This window comes from Myotis lucifugus, unplaced genomic scaffold (genome assembly GCF_000147115.1).
Source record: "Myotis lucifugus unplaced genomic scaffold, Myoluc2.0 scaffold_12, whole genome shotgun sequence".
Classification (NCBI taxonomy): domain Eukaryota; kingdom Metazoa; phylum Chordata; class Mammalia; order Chiroptera; family Vespertilionidae; genus Myotis; species Myotis lucifugus.
In genome coordinates this window covers 924669-942733 of record NW_005871060.1, presented here as the reverse complement: position 1 = coordinate 942733, position 18065 = coordinate 924669, and the positions used below count along the sequence as shown (strand labels likewise).

The window sequence follows — 18065 nt, the reverse complement described above, 5'->3', positions numbered from 1 at the left end:
TGTCTGCATCCAAGAGATGATAAAAGACGTATGGAATTTTTGCATTTGTGTTGGCAGTTGAGAACTTCATTCCAGTCCATGTTGCAGCATGCTGACTTTGAGTAAGATAATTTTGCATTCTGAATTCATGCTATTTCTGGTCCCTCCCAGTAATTTTCTTCAAGCTGTTTCATTCATATCTTGAAGGGACCCAACCCAGCTCAGGTTATAAATCCTGACAAGATCCTGATCTGAGTAAGGCAAGCACCTGGTTAATTCAAGTGGCACTGCTCATATAGCAAATTTTAATATGTTTCCTTAGGACTATCAGGTGTGCTCTTACCAACTTGAGTAAGCAGATAAAATGTTCCTTCACAAAGATAAAAGTTAATGAACCGTAATAGAAAAAATCCCTGAAAAAAAATATATATCAAGGCCAGAAGCCAAAAAAAACATTCTCTCAGTTTTTTATATCCTCTGAAGTTGAACCATCTAGGACTTTTCTCAGCACATTGCCTTCTTTAATCCAAATGGCTTTCTTTTAAAACTAGCCCTCCTGACCTCCTGGGAATTTCAATATCTATTAGAGTAATGTCTAATGAATGCATGATTATAATAATCACATAATGGGAAACTAGAAAATAGCTACTGAGAATTCCCAAGTGAAAACTCAAAGCTGTGATTCTACACATGGGAATGAAAGGCCTCTTGGATTCTAAAGAGAGAAGTCAAAGGTGATATCAAAATCCATAAATGGAAAAGATTGACTTAACTTACATGAGAAAAGGCCATGGAGCCTCAAGACCATGTTCAAATATCACAGAAATGTAAAGGAACAAAAATAAGTTAAAATTCATTTCTAAAATCCCATTTTTGAAAAGTTAAAATGATAAAAGTTTCTCATAAATAAAATAAAAATGTGCCCTCACTATCTACTCACTTGATTTCAGGAAAACAAAAAGTATCAGGGAACCATCAGAACTCACCATCTCGGTGAGAAAGCCACTTGCTTACACCTACACTAGGCCTTTTATTCACATGTTTAGCGTAACTATATCACACAAACAAAAAGAACAAAACAAAACTCCTAAGCTTAAGTACTGAAAAACATCTAAGTCAATAAGTCCTGAGGCTTGATGTCACCCTCTGGCCCATATTTACAGAGATCACATTTTAGCTACAATTAAAACAAAATTCATATTCTTAGCTCAACTCTGAGATCAAATTAATTTAGGACCAATTTCTAATCATTCCTTAATTTCAGTCATCCCTGACGTGAGAATGCCATCAAGAAGAGCTGAGCTGGGCTGCTCATATCATTTGGCAGCCGCTTCTGGTTCACAGTCTACAGTCCTTTCATTTTTGGACCAAAGATATAAAAATATCAGTTTAAAAACAATGACCTCATGTCCTTCCTTGAATCATGTCTAATACGCTCCTGAGATCTGGATATTTAGGTAGCCTTGGCTCCTCATGATGTCCCTTTCTCTTGCCATTCACAACTTAAGAGTATATCTATCTTCCTGCTCTCTTTGCACATTTCAGCTGTTCAAATTCTCAAGCCCAATTACTCAGAGTTTCTACCACTATATGTATTCTGCACACATAAGTACAACTTGACAGAGATGAGTGATGAGAAGAGAAGAATCATCACACTGAGTTTTACAACAGCTACCATGATTTCCTCAGACCAGTGCTTGGCTGATGACCACAGTGGCACAACATTTAAGAATATCCTTAATAAGATCATCTAACTTCTGCCAACTAAGATAAATGCAGTCTGGCTGCATAGTAGATAAGGCAAAAGTAGCCAACATAATCCCATACCCATGAGAGAGAAAGATTTACAAAACTAACTCATCTAAGAATAAGGAAAGTCTTAAGAACTAGAACCACTTCAAATTATTATGATGGACTAGTTTCCGATTCAGTATAGCAAAAGATGGCACCATAATCTAATGATCAAGAACATAGAATCTGCATTCAGAGTTAATGAGCACAGATCTTGGCTCTCTATTAATCAGGTGTATCACCATAGACAAGTTACTTAAGCTCCTTGTGACTTAGAGTTCTCACTTGTAAATTGGGGATAATAATACCTCATGGGGATGGCATGAGGATTAAATGAGAAACACTACAAAGAGTATTGCAGATGTATTAGTAATGGTTGCTGCTATTGTTATTGCCTAGAAGCATTAAAAAATTATTTCAGAGAAAACTGAGACAAGATTAATTCAGCTCATTCATTTATCTACAACTACAAGAAATCTTTATTGGTGCTTGAGAATTGGTAGACACATAAAATTATTAATAGTGTGGCATTTTTATTACCTGTGTTGAAAATGCTTGTATATTGATCAGCTGTGGCTCAGAGAAGAACTGCTGGTCACTAATTTTCAGGGAAAAGTAACCTTTCCTAAAAGAAATTCCAAAGAAGAAATGAGAAAATGCAACCATTAAATTAGTCATTAGAATGACAATGATTAAAAACATTTCCAGGCTATGAAATGGATGAATTTGGATCAAACCACTACAGTGATATAAAATTCATACTATAAATAATAATGACCAGATAAATATGAACCTAGTGAAATGCAGACAAAACTATTGTGTGTTCTTAGATCTCATTATAACAATTATATAATTTTTCCCTATTTTTCTAAATTGAATCTATAAAAGGTTGAAAATCAGTTTTGGGGCCAAGAAAGGTTAGTAATATATTGTAGGCTAATGGTAAATAAAACTAAAGAATGAAAAAGGAATCTTTCAAAACCTTTGAGTAGATCTCAATGAGTCCCTAGTCCCTGCAAATCCTCTTGCCACGTCCTACCCAATTCATATGAGTGGGTCCCAAATAACAATATTTGCAATGCTTTCATTACATAACTCTAGCCACCTCCCTGTCCAGCCACACACATGCAACATTTAATGTAGACTTGACTAGGGAAGGATGTCTGATTATTGACTATTGGGAAACCATAGTGTGGATGAGGATGTGGAGGAAGCCGGTTTGTAGGAGAGAGGTCAATGAAGCCTATGAGCCAAGACACAGAGACAAGAGAAAGAACCGAGTACTGCTTCCTGGTCCTGGTTCTAGCTTCCAGGCTGGCCCTGGGGCCCATTGCCCTTAATGTGTTTGAGATCTAGGCCACACCTGCAATGTTACAACACACCTTACTATTTCCTTAATCTAGTTCAAGTTGACTTCCTTTACTTACAACCAAAGAATCCTAATTAAGAAAACAAAATAAGGCTCACTCTTTGTTGTGGTTTGTACTTCTCATAAAGAGTGTTGTTTCAACAGCTTCAGAGACTACTAGAAGGAAAGGTGGGAGTTGCCCGCTTCAAGCCAAACCAAGCACAGAACTCACTGTGGCCTGATAAGACATAATTAATGTATATGAGAGGTTTGAATCCTGGTCTATGGTAGGACCACTGTTTTCAAAGTTCTTTAAAAGGTATTCTTGGAATTAACTATCAATACATGAAAGAATGTGGATGGATCTCAAAAGCATTACGGCAAAAGCCAGAAACAAAAGATTACATACTTGCTGATTCCATTCACATGACATTTCAAAAAGGGCAAAACTACAAGGGTGAAAACAGATCAGTGTTTACCAGGAACTGGGGAAGGTAGTGACTGTAAATGGAGTTTTGGGGGTTTTATGCCTTGAATGTGGTTGTGTTCTCAAGACTGAAAGACAGTATACATTTGTTAACACTCATAGAACAGTAATTTAAAATAGGAAATTTTATTAAATGCAAACTGTACCTCAGAAAACTTAATTTAAAAAAGTTTGCTGTATTCCCTCCAATTTTATTTTTCCCTTCATTTTCTGCCCCATTTAAATCCTGCTCCTCTCCATCCCCACTTGCAGCTTTCAAGAGAATACAAATAATGGGCTAGTTACTCCCAACCTACTGGGGGAAAATGAATTTTTGTTGGCAGTGAGCTTCCAATAACTGTGCTCAGCATCTCAGCAATGGAGCTTATCTCGTCTCCTATGACTATATTTACAATCTGTCTCGTACTCCACAGGAGCATTCCAACCCTAGAGGAATGCAATCCTAAAGAATTCCAGTCCTAAAGAATCAGGGTCAGTGTTTGCACGGGGGAAAACAAAACCACAAACCTGTGTGGCAGGTTGTGTCTTTTGTTTTTGTATCATTCGGATACATACCATTTCCTTTTTTCATGAGTTTCTGCCAAGCCTGTTTCTTTTACTATTCCTCTTATTCTTTCTTTTGTTTAAATTTTTAGATAAAGAAAATCCAATGTTAAATGTGTACCCCAAAAAGGTGCTAAAAATTCCCTAAAAATAGTTGCCATTCATTGTCCTGTTTATGGGTACAAAGCTGACTCTGTGAGGAAATAGATGATGAGAGATTAAAAAGGTAAGCTTAGAGAAACAAGAGGGTTTTCACTTTGGTTGTCTTTGAAGCTTTAAGTACTTTATACACATTTCACAAGTGATTCCAAGACAAACAACTACAGGTGTGTGTGTGTGTGTGTGTGTGTGTGTGTGTGTATGAGATATGCAAACATTTAACTATACTTGCAGCAAAAGGAATGCAGGAGATGGAGCATGAGTTTGACAGGTGATTCTATAGCATCAAGTACTAGAGTTTTAAGCACCGTTTACAGCAATACTTCTGCATGCCCGCGGAGATGGAAGCATGCCCGTTATTCCTACTATTATTAAGACAGAAATCATAGTGGCTAAAGGCATGGGCTGTGGAATCAGAAAGCCTTGGGTTGGAGTCTGAGCTGTGCATCATAGGATGCAAGGCCTTGGGTAAGGTTACTTTATACTCTGAAGGCCTGGAGACTGGGAATACAAATAAACAGAATTTACATAAAGTAGTTAACACAGTGCCTGGCTAATAGCTAGTGTTCAGTGAATGTTACTTGTTCTTATTTCTATAAGAGTTTCTTTGCTCACCAGCTCTCAACTGCAAGTGGAGAAAGTGCCATTTACTTTTCTCCCCACCTATGTCCTAGCCCAAACCTTAAACAAAATCTCAAGTTTAGTGGTGACAGTAGAAAATATTCACTGTTTCCTTATCACTATTCCCTGGGTATCAACTCCTTGTTTACAAATAAACTAGTCTGAATTTCCTGCACTAATGAAGCAGAGCAGGGTGAAGGATAATCCAAGAGGCTAATCTTTGGGGTGCATTCTCTGATTTCTGCTTAGTGGAATTACTCTGCTAATTACATGGCTATATTTGCTTGGGTTAGTGTTAACATTCAATTGCATTCCTGAAGCATATGTCAGCTGGGGCGGGGAAGACAGCCAGAAGTATGCTAGACATCAGAGGAAAACTGGATCAGGCTTAAATATTAACCACAATTAATCCCATAAAGTGGATAATGGAAAGTAAACTGTGACTCTTTGTTTCCTTCCAACTCTGAAATTCTAAGACCCATACAACACCTTGCAAAGCGTGCACTCTATCCTCCAGCCACTCCCTCCTCCCAGTATATTACACTAATGTTGAAGAAGCAGCTGGAGCATCTGGGTATATAACTAGTTTTGTTTCTGCTGGGCCAGAAAGCTGGGTAATTGTACCAGGATCTTTCCTGTCACATCAGAGAATTACCCATAATTATGTGATAAAATGAAAATGCCTCTAACAGAAGCACACTCTCTGAGCAATTACAGGGAAATGATGACAGGCAGCTGAAAGCATTTGGCACTTGTGGAGTATGGATCTTTCTCAGAGGAGAAGGGGATAACTGTGGAGAAAAGGGGAGTTTGGGGGATGAGGGAGGTGCACAGCACTGGTGGAAAGGAGGCAGGAGGAAAACAATGGAACACGGAGTCACCTGGGCTTTTCTTTGCTGTGCACAAAGCGCACTTTTTTCTCATTCACATCCTTCCAGCTAAAATGGCCAGCCTTGTCGAGTTGCACCTCTTTCCCATTCCTCGAGAGCGCTAGCTGCCCGTTGGTGGGCGTGCTCACAACATGGAACAGGAGGTCTTCGACCCTGCCATCCTGGTCTTGGACGTTCAGGAGGGAAAAATCCAGTGGCTTCATTAAACCAATGGCCAGGGTGAGAGAACCATTCACATGAAGACCAGGAGTGTGTGTTCTGCCTGGAAAACATGGATCCAAAGGTCAGGCTTGGTAATTCACAAATTAGAGGTATGTGTGTATTTAAAGAAATAGGCTTGCAATATTCATTCAGAGAGCTACAAAGATGAGGCTCTAGGCTACTGTCCACCATAAGCTTCCTTCTAATCCAGTGGTTCTCACTGTGGATGCACAGGGAAAGAACACAGGCTCTTTTACAGGGGTGGGGAATGTCCAGCCTGAGGACCAAATACGAAATCATTTGGTCTGGCCCTGCCTAGGTATTAGGGGTGAGTTAATTAAATGTTTGACCAAATATCGCAGGCTAATTTTAAGTTAATTTTTTTATGGCCCACTAATGATGATATAAATATCCAAATGGCCCTTGGCAGAAAACAAGTTCCCCATCCCTGTGTTAAACTATAAAACTCCTAGAAGAAAATAAGGAGTAAATCTTTGTGAACTTGAATTAGGCAATGCTTTCTTAGCTATAACACAGAAAGCACATGTGACAAAAGAAAAAAATAGATATATTAGACATCATTAAAACTAAAAAAAAAAAAAAATGTTGTGCTTCACCAGGACACCAGCAAGAAAGTGAAAAGACAGCCCACAGAATGAGATAAAATATTTACAAGTCAGATATCCCTGAAACTGAACTTGAATCCAGAATATATAAAGGACTCTTCCAATGCAGTAAAGACAACCCAATTTTAAAATAAGCAAAGAATTTGAATAAGCATTTCCCCAAAGAAGGTATAAAAAGGCCAATAAGCACAACGAAAAGGTGCTCAACATCATTAACAATCAGGAAAATGCGAATTAAAACCACAAAATGATGCCACTTCACACCCACTAGGAATGATGGTAAAACCTGTTCCTGAGGATGTGGAGAAATTAAAACCCTCATATATTGCTGGTAGGAATGTAAAGCAGTGTAGCTACTTGGGAAAACAGTCTTGTAGTTCCTCAGATAATTAAATATAGAGCTACTATCATATGACCCACCAATTTTGCTCTTGGACATATCCTCAAGAGAATTAAAAACATATATCCATACAAAAACTTCTACACAAATGTTCATAGCAGCATTATTCATAATAGGTCAAAAGTGGAAACAAGCCAAATGTTCAACTGATGAAGGAATAAAAAGGTGGTATATCCACACAATGGAATATTATTCAAGCATAAAAAAAGAAATGGCATACTGATACATGTTACAAATGGAGAAACTTTGAAAACGTTATGCCAAGTGGAAGAAGCCAGACATTAAAGGCCACATATTGTATGACTCCATTTATGTGAAATGTCCAAAATAGGCAAATTCGTACAGACAGAAAGTAGATCAGTGGTAGCCAGCGGCTGTGGTGAGGGAGTGATGGGGGAAGACTCCTAATTGTTACTGAATTTCTCTTTAGGGTAAGTAAAGTGTATTGGAATTAGATAGTGGTGATGGATGCATAACTTTGTGAATATACTAAAAATATACGAAATATCGCTGCATTGTATACTTTAAAGGGTGAATTTTATGGTATTTTATGGTATGGAAATTATATTCAATAATAATAGCAATAAAGAATCACAACAATACTGATACTTGAGCTCCACCACCAGAGATCTTGACTTACATGTTCTGGGGTGGGCCCTTCATGATTTTACAAACTCTCAGGCAATCAATCCCAATAGGCGCCAGGGTTGAGAACCACAATCCTAAGACATCTGTCATATCTGGCCATCAGACCCACCAAGGGCAAGAAAAGAGGTAAGTGTTTAATACCAATGCTAGAATAGTACCAGTTAATCTCCATTGAAGTGGGATTATCAATGGCTTATATTAGAATTCATGTGAAATATACACACTTTGTTTAAAAGTTTTACAATCTTTGTCCACAGGAAACATCTGATGGATGAATTAGGATTTCTGACCATTCTGTCCCCTGCGAGTTGTTTTGCCTGGACTTGAAAGGTAGGCCAGACAGGACAGTTACCGATGCCAACTTTCAGGGGGACTTCTTCTATTGTAAGATTACTAACGAAGGTGAGAGTAATTCACATTCGCACATTGACTTGTATTACATCCTAAGAGGAACAAGCTGACTCTCAAGTACTTGTTGTTTCTAGAAGGATCCCAATAAAATAAGCCAAAGATACTTTTTCTCATGTGAAGTTTTAATATCTTTAGAGGTCAGAAATACAGAGATGGAAAATATGACCGACTGCATGCATTAAAGTATGCCTCCTGTTATTGATAAAGGGTACACAAAGCAAAGGAATGCTCAGCTATAACAGAACTCCCAAGTTTTATTCCCCTCTCAAACTTTTGAGGTTGAAAATTAAGACAATTTAAATTTGCTTCTCTTTGTTATATAAAGTGTTCATTGATATTTTGGACAAGACTAGCTCCACCCTTTTAACTTGTTACCTCATTCTTTTTTTAAAATATATTTTTATTGATTTCAGAGAGGAAGGGAGAGGGAGAGAGAGATAGAAACATCAATGATGAGAGCGAATTATTCATTGGCCGCCTCCTTCACGCCCCACACTGGGGATTGAGCCCTAACCCGGGCATGTGCCCTTGACCAGAATTAAACCTGGGACCCCTCAGTCCACAGGCCGATGCTCTATCCACTGAGCCAAACCAGCTAGGGCTGTTACCTCATTCTTAATGACAAACAATATGGCTTGAAATCTATTTGCTTCAAATGTATGAACCTAATGGGGCAAGCTCCTCACACTATTCATTATTTATTTATAAGTTATCTCCAGCATGTGCACAAAGGATGCACCATTGCATCCTGGCATTATCAGCTCTACAAGTTTATATAAATATAAATAAATTATATCTATATAAGTATATATGTAATTTTCTGCAACATAGTTGTAATTCAGGAACATAAGTAAGTTTTATGCCAAATTTCTGATCTGACAGTTGACTTTCTATTTATTTATTTATTTATTTATCCTCACCCGAGGATATTTTTCCATTGATTTTTAGAGAGAGTGGAAGGGAGAGAGAGAAACATGAATGTGAGAGACACAACGACTGGTTGCCTACCACACACGCCCAATGGGGGCTGAGGATTGAACCTGCAACTAAAGTACATGCCCTGGACCAGGAATCAAACCCAGGATCTTGGTCTGCAGGGCAACGCTCTAGCCACTGAGCAACCGGCAAGGGCACAGTTCACTTTTTAAAAAGATTGCTTCTTTTTCTTCTCTAAAAAGTTTAGAAGTTGAGTTTTCCCAAGCTCTCACGTTCTATAAAGATTTCCTTATTCCTAGTGGCACCGGTGTTTTCCCCAGGAATGGGAATCCTGCATTTTATACCACACGAGTCCACTGCATGTGCACACACAGCCTCTGCATGTAGAAACTGCAGGTGAACTCATCAGCCACCAGTGGAGAAGTACTTACCAGCACATGTTTCGTTAGATGAGTGGGCAGAGAAGCCAGGAACACAGTTGGAAACGCAAAGGCCACTTTTCAGAGAGAACCCATGGTCACAGCGGTGACACCGGCTTCTGTGGCTGCACTGCAAGCACCTCCGAGGGCAGGCTATTGAAGAGAGGACACACTAAATGATGCACAACAAAGGCACGGGCACCCAGCCAGGGCCACCGTGGTAAAGCAAAGAAGAGTGAGAGCACAAGCACACATGGCCGCCAACTGCAGCAAAAGAGAATTCCAACAGTCTCTTCCAGAATTTCACAGAGAGCTGATCAACCCTCGGAAGGGAAGTGATAGGGAGGAGCACTCTTGCCTTATACACTGTGATCTGAAAATGTTTCACATAAATGAATTGTTTAGAAAGTTAACCATATTGACTTGTAAGAGAGGCAGTTTATAATGATTAAGAGCATAGGCCCTTTCTGGGTACCGTTCCTCCGCTACCACTTACCAGCTGCCAAACATGGGTAAGTTCCTCTAACAATCTGTGGTGCAAGTTTCTTTTTTAAAAAATGGGGAAACTGATAGCACCTAATACAAATGATTGTTGGGAGGAATGCATGTGCTATGTACGTCGTGAGTAGAACAGTGCCTGGCACACAAAAGGGCTCAATCGCACTACAACTATCACTGCTACGCTCCTATTTTTTTTAATTATTAGTATTTTAAATGCAATAGGTGATCAAGCTATTTAAAGGACCATAGATGATTTCTTTGGGTCAAGTTAATAATCTAGAATTATTTTTCTGCTTCAGTAAAGAAGATTTTGTTAGAGAAATGCAGCACAGTACAGTTTAAAAGGCACTGGATTAGAACAAAACAACTTGGGTTTAATATTTTATTTTATGTTGCCCTGTTTAATACTCTTAGCCTCTTTGATTTTCCTGTGTGTGTGTGTGTGTGTGTGTGTGTGTGTTGTTATTTTTTTTTTTCACTTGCAAAACAGGATTCGTAGTGCCTGCCATATTTTACCAGGCCATTGTAAATATCAAATGATACAATGCTGATGAAGGAAATTTGGTGAAGTATAAAATGCTAAGCCTGGGTAATGGCATTACTATTAAATGTCAGGTGTTCATTAAAGTGGGGCAAACAGTACTAAGTTTTGACAGAAATGATGAGAACACACTAAGGAAACTCTCCTCCATAACTCAATAGACAAGGTAATTTAGACTCTGGGCTTAACTTTAGTTTCATAATAAAAGATTAATGTGTCTCACTAACGTATCTCCAGAAATTCTACTCTTCAAGGATATTATGGCAACTATCAGGATCACTGGTTATTTAGTCTACACACTGAAAATTCTATGCTCATATCTACAGGGCTGATCCACTCTTAATGGGTATACGTAAGCTTTACATTCCATAAAATATTGGCCTCATTTCCATAAAGACTGTTAGGGACAATATTGATTTGTGCAAGAGAATTATTGGCCTGCTCTTCTATATTCCATTTAACCAGCAATTGGCGGAGTGCATGGGAAGTCATCAATTGCTTAGGCCAAGCTCCCTGGGTTTTCATGCTACTTCTGATTCCAATTCTCCTTGGTTACCTGAGGATCAGCACACCTGAATAGCTTGCTCCTTTACGTTTTTCCAGAGAATTCAGCCTGGTTTCCAAGTTACCTGCACATTTGCGACTGGCATGATCTGCAAAGTATCCCTTCCCGCATTCCTGGACACACTGGGCTCCCAAGAGGAGAAATGGTTCCTCACAGCGAGTACACTCCTGGGGACCTTGACACTGGAGACAGTGGCTGTCACAGCCTGAAAGACAAGTCAAGTCGACAGGAATGTGTATGGCTTTCCCAGGGGCTCCTGGTCCTGACAGTGAGGCAGTGTTAGACATCAATGAGCGATATAACCTTGTGGCTGGGCAAAGCTGCAGACAGGAGCAAGGAGTCGGGCTCCTGGTTGAGACTGTCATACTACCAGCTGGAGGAGAGAACTAGTTACTCCACTTCTCTGAGCCTAGTGGTCTCTCCTACAAAATGGGGGTGGGCGTACTATCCCCCTAGCTCCCTGGGTGAAGATCAAATTAAATAATGGAAAATACTAGGCAAACTAGAAATGAACAGGTATTAGCCATTATTGTTATTAACTAGTCCTTGGCTCTCTGTACCATTTTTGCTGAAATGTCAATCTTTTCCTGACTCACCCAGTCAGTTATCAGAGTCTCTCAACAATGCTCCCAAGAACGTTTTCTGGGCACTTTGGGTGGGCATTTCAGGGTCTGAAGATTTTGTGGAGTTAAATTGAGCTGACGGGGGTCCTGGACCAGAGAAAGGTGATGGTGAGATATAAGCTGTATGGAGGGCTGTGGGAAACAGATGGTGAATAATGAGGTCTGTCCATGTACTCAAGGGACCAGAGGACACAGACCTTCCCATCTGGAGTGCAGACCTGTTCAATTTTTAAGAAAACCCAAAGGTAATGGCCCAAACATACCTGTTTCCATGGCCCTACACTCCCATTATTTCCATAGTGCCCTCAAATTTTAGGAAATGTATTTGGGCACCAGAGAAAGGAAAACGACATTTTCATTATACCAAAGAAAAGTTCTTAGAAAAGAAACCAGAAATTAGATACAAAGCCAGGATGGGAACCAGCCACAGGTTCCTTCTCAGAACAGTACAACGAGAAGAGGCTGAAGCTTGGATGAGTACAGAGTAGGAGCTCCAGACACTTACCCTTGCAGAGGCCCGAGTCCCGGTAGAATGATGGTGCGCACTGCTCCACACAGGTGCTGTCCTGGAGAACGTAGCCATCCATGCACTGCAGGCAGTCTGTCCTCAGAGGCCCGCTGCACGCATTGCAACTCCAATCACACTCTAGAAAGAAAGGCCACGTTAGACCAGCTTCCTTTCTGTCCTCACCTAATTTATGAGGATGCTGCCTGCAGCTGCAAGGGGGAAAGTGAGTCCCACGTAAGAGATGTCAGACAAGTGAGCTCTAGCGACTCTACTGATAGTAGCCTGGGCACTTCTCTGAGGTTTAGTGTTTCCTAATGATGTTAGACATGAGCGTGTACATGGATCGCTCCTGCTTTTGAGCCTGTTTGTCAGTGGGGCTGCTGAGGAGCCAAGTCAACTCGATCTTATTCCACAAGCCCCCAGTTCTTTATCCCTGAGTCACACATCTTCATGCAAAGCCTGCTGTAGGGAGTGGCCAATTTGCATAGTAGTATGTAAAATCTCTGCATGGGAAGATTTGTGGGGTATAAATACATGGTTTGTTGTGGGTAAGGTGCTCAGATACTTAAAATAATATTTATGAAAAAGGAACTATTAATGGTGCAAAAATAGTTTCTTTGTGTGTGTGTTTTTTGTGTGAGTGTGTGTTTGCATTTTTATCATCTATCTCATCCAGGGTATGGAAAAATAGTTGGTTTAATTTGAACAGCTAAGTTTGTCAGGGAACTGGTGCTAGAGATACTTTGGAATTCTAGAAATATTTGAGCAGAATTAAAATAAAGCATGGGTGAATTAGACTTGAGCCACAATAAATAATTAGGGACATGATGTTCTCTAAACATGGAAATCCTCATCCTTGAAGAGTATGTATAGACTCGAAATGTCTGATGCTTCTTCTCTACAATTGACCTATTCTAATTTCACAGGAATATTTTAGCATTTTTGGAGCTTAAGCCAAATCAGTGTAACAGAATAATATTGTATGCATTTTGAAATAAATTTTAATATATTTTAACTGAAAAAAAAAGAATCGTACCTATTGCATAAGGCTACTGTGAAGACTGAAATAATGAATGTAAAGAACTCAGCATTGTGCCTGACATATGGTAGCAGCTTCCTAAAGGTTGGCTGCTGAACTGTTTATCTTGGAGAAATATCTCCACTCAGTGCTGCCTCAGCCCACCTCCCCTCCCTGAGAAGAAGCTGGGAAAACCGCTCATTAGTCACTTTCCCTCTTCCTTAATGCAATATTTCTAAGTCCCAAGGAAGCAGGTAAACGTGCAAGACAGTACATGTGCTTCCAAGAAGATTTATAAAGTTAATCTCACTCATTTATTTGGCTGAATCAGTCCTGAGGGAAAATGACTAACATAGAGCCTAGAAAACTGCCAGCATGGTTACGAAATCATTTACAACAGGGAGGATTTGTGATAATCTTGTTTTTCACCGCAAACTAACAACCACTGGTTAGGAGGGAAGAAACAGAAAAGCTTCTTTGGTCTCGAGCACAGCAGACCACCTAAGTTGACAATCAAGGAGAATTTCCTGGAATGGATAGTGTGCAATGTGGCAAAGGCTTCAAGCATCCCAAGTTTACCGGTCAGATGTTTGACCTCCATATCTGAGCCCTAGCTTCCCTGGCAGAACTGGAGATACAGAGGGAAATGTGGAATGGAGGAATGGAGAAGGGAAAGAACAAGAGCAAGGAAAATCACCCTTGAACTCTGCTTTTCCTCTGGCTGAGCACTGCCATTCAAAGAGCAAAATCCCCTAGAATTCCAACCACCGGAGAACAAAGAAAAAGGCAACTGGTTTTTGACATTATAAATTCCTTGAGGACAGGGACTGTGTCTTCACTCATTTCAGTATGTTAAGCAGAGATGAACAAATCAGATACACTCCTGTCTGCATTAAGCATAGAGTCTAGCATTCTAGAGTTGTAAGTGCAAGTGCCTATGGGGCCCAGGAAGGTAGTGTAAATCTTTTAAATAGGCCTGGTGTGATGGAATAGGGAACAGTGAGGGCTGTGGTGACCTTCGGAGAGCATGCTCTATCCAACAGAGACGACAGCTACTCATGCCAACCTCCTGTCGCATTCTGGGAATGCAAATCCAGTTTTGCCAGATCTTCTGACTTAGAAAAATCTCAATTTTTATATGGTATGTTTTCTGATTTTTAAAAGGCAAATATTAAACATTTTGAAACACTGGAAGATTCGGTGGGCCAAATACAACCAGAGGGTTTTCACTTTGCCACCCCTGGTCTCGTTACTATTAACTTACACAATGGCTGGTACATAGTAGGTGCTCAAAAATATTTGTTTAACCTAATAAATATTTTTCATCTCCCTGCTTGGACCTTTAATACATAAATTAATGAGTGAATACATGAATACATACATACATAATGACTCTTGCTATCATCAGAGAAAGTCTAAATGCACGATGACAGTATTTTCCCAAGGTGGGGGATGAACATCTATAGTAAAGGGGCATCACTGGTAAAAGAACTGTACAATTCAGGACGAGCTTCACCTTTGCATGTCTTGGTGGAGAAGTCAAGATAGTACTGTGGGGCACAGTTCTCATTCTGACAATCCCCCAAGAGCAGGACCTTGTTTGGATCTCGGCAGGAGGTACAGCTGGCCTGTGAATCACAGCTTCCACAGTGCGGGTTGCATGCTGAGCAGAGAGGAAAAGAAAATGACCAGATGATTACAATTGCAAATACTGACATACTGATCAAACCTAGACAGATGCTGCAAAGAAACAAAGCCCAGCTCCAACCTGTTCCTTAATTATGGCTCATAGCCCTCCCCTGTGATCAACAGAAACACAGAATGTTAGTCTTATTTTCCAACATTAAAAAAAGATAATCTTATTTTCCAGAAAAGATAAATTATAAACCCACGAATGGAAATCCCACATTCAAATTGCCTTGTGATTCAGCAACAGAATTTATACTTAGCCCGAGATCTCTGAAATGATAGATAGTCCAGAGTTTTATTTGAACCTTACTTCTTTTTTAATATATTTTATTGATTTTTTACAGAGAGGAAGGGAGAGAGATAGAGAGTTAGAAACATCGATGAGAGAGAGACATCGATCAGCTGCCTCCTGCACATCTCCCACTGGGGATGTGCCTGCAACCCAGGTACATGCCCTCGACCGGAATCGAACCTGGGACCTTTCAGTCCGCAGGCCGACGCTCTATCCACTGAGCCAAACCGGTTCCGGCTGAACCTTACTTCTTAAGGAATCAAGCCCTCTTAGTTAATGACATAGATTCAGAGTTTATGTGATGTCAAGATTAAAATTAGGCATCAATTTTAAGATACAATGGACTTAAAGGTGACCTGGCTTATTGATTTGCCCAGTTGTGATTCTTAGCAACCATTTACTTAATTTAGGCATTGGGGGATGATTCCTAAATCTGATCATACTCCCATCTTCCCTAACTGAGCAACTGGCATTTCTCCATCTACTCAACTGTTCATGCTAGAAACCTGGGAGTCTATTTTGACAGCCCCTTTTCCTCACTCCCAATCACTCACTGGATCCTATTTATTGAACTCTCCTATGTAATTCTCAGAACTTTTTGCTTTTCTCCATATCCACACATGCCACCAATAGATCCAGCCATCATCATCTCCTGCTGGACTGCTACCATAGTCTCCTAATTAGTTTCCCTAAATCTAATCTGACCCCTTTGCGATCTATTTTCCATGTTTCCACCAGAGTAATATTTTCATTCATATTGCTCAAGCTCCAGAGGTCAATTTCATCTATACATTTATATTTTTCCTAAATCCTGAAAAATTAATTTCCAGCTTTCATTTCTACAAATATTGCTCCTCCATCATTCCCTTTATTTGTCTCACCTATAAATTTTAACTCACATATTTGAATCCTCTCAATATAATCTCCAAGTCTTTTGTCTTTAACTTGTACTCATTCTCCAGGCTCTTCTTCAAGAAGGCCTTCCCTGATTCTCCAGTCTAGACTAGGTCTCCCAGTTACTGTTTCTATAACACTCCATACATTTCTTTCACGCCACACATAACCATTTTCATTTAAGTGATTATTTAACATCTGTATCCTTTAAGCTAAAAGCTCCATAAAAGTAAAAGCCAGGTTTGCTTTGTTCCTTGCAAGAATCCCAGCACCTAACTGGTTATCTATCATCTTGTAGGTGTTTAGTAAACACTTGTTACACAAATGAAAGAAGCCAGATATTTTAATTATATACCCTCAAGCACTAGCATCTCTGCCTCATTCTGAAATCTTCTCTAAGTATAGGTCACAGGAAAAGTCTACAGAGTGATCATGGGAGTTTTAAATCTACGGGGTATCAAAGCATGAGGCACACTGCAGGAAAATCACCTCCCTGTGAAATAAAAAGAAAGAAAACCTCTTGTTTTACCTATAAGAAAAAGCAATGATATAACATATTCATTAGAGTATGTAGATTTGCAATGAAAGGCCCATAAAAATTCTAGATGGGAGTTTCAGATAATTTGGGAATAGTTAGAAAAGAATATTTTAAATGTTGGAAACTTACATGACAATAAACTTTTACCTTTTTTTTGTTTTAATAGGATTTCTACACGTGGCGCATCTTAATTTTGGCAAAGTGTTTGATAATGATCCCAAAGACAAACTTGTGAATACAAAGTAAAGGGGCCTAGTAGTTGTAGGTGGTTTTAAAGACGGTTGAAATGCATACTCAAATGTGATCAGGAAATCTTTGTAATTGGTAAAAGAAATGTCTAGTAGAGTAATATGACCAACTCATTATTTTTTACTTGATCAATATTTTTGTTAATAACTGTAATGAAAACAATGATGTCATGCTAATGATATTGAAATATGCCATATATACCTATATAGGAAACACAGTAGTTAAGTTTTACCAGCTGAAAGAATAACAACTCAAACCTATTTTGCCAGTTGAAGCAATAAACTTTATTTCAGATAAAATAAACAAAACTATAAGCCCTACATTTATGTTCCATAACAAATTAACACAAATAGAGGATGCAAAAGGCCTTAGACAGCAATTCCTATAAAAAAGGATCTGAAAGTTTTAGTTGATTAAAAGCTTATTACAAGTGTGATATGGTTACTAAGGAAATGAATACACTCTTGAGCTAAAGAGCCTACATGTAAACTAAATGTCACCTGGAACCCCCTACTTGATAGGGAACTGCAAAAAGAGGCCCAAATGCCAGTTCCTTGGACTACACAGCTGAGTTTCCTGTAATACTTCTTCAAGCCTCTGTCTGCCCCATGCTCTTGAATCCTTCTATGCAGTCTTTCATTTCACCTTGCCACCTCAATGTAAAACTCAGCCCCTTCACTGACTTCCAAAAACTATAGATTCACAATGAGCATCTTGAAACGTTAAGAGGATTTGGAGGGATGTACTAATGTCACACAGGCTTCCACTATTCCTATCTGAACCATTCTTCCTCTCTCATCTATCCCCTCACCCTTCTCCAAGGCAATCTGCAAATGTGCTTGTCTCACTCAGGGCAGTTCTGTACATACCAGAGCCCCTTAGGTCCTCAGCTTCCATCTTCGGAGGGATGTGGGTAAGGAGCATTTCTCTAACCTATGAGGTATTAGTCCTATTGCAGTCATGTTGGTATGACCACATCTGGAGTAGCAGGTGCAGTTCTCTAAGGTCACTAACTCCATGGATAATAGACAGTGAAGAAAGAGATGAGTGAACTAGTGATTAATTTACTTGCTCAAGGTAACAAAGCTAGTAAGTGGTAGGTAGGATTTGAACTCCTGACTCTTGAGCCAACTCTCCTAACCACTACTCTATAATTGCTCCAACATTGTATTTCCTAGGACATAAAAT

At 39.5% G+C, this 18065-nt stretch overlaps 1 protein-coding gene across 1 annotated transcript in view; it reads right to left on the bottom strand.

Annotated features, from left to right (window-relative positions):
• Positions 1–18065, bottom strand: part of FRAS1 (Fraser extracellular matrix complex subunit 1) — a 268392-nt gene that overhangs the window by 144338 nt on the left and 105989 nt on the right. The window contains 6 exon segments of the mRNA XM_023750302.1: positions 2311–2395; positions 5810–6076; positions 9468–9612; positions 11131–11271; positions 12195–12335; positions 14732–14878. Coding sequence (XP_023606070.1) covers positions 2311–2395; positions 5810–6076; positions 9468–9612; positions 11131–11271; positions 12195–12335; positions 14732–14878 — 926 coding nt within the window.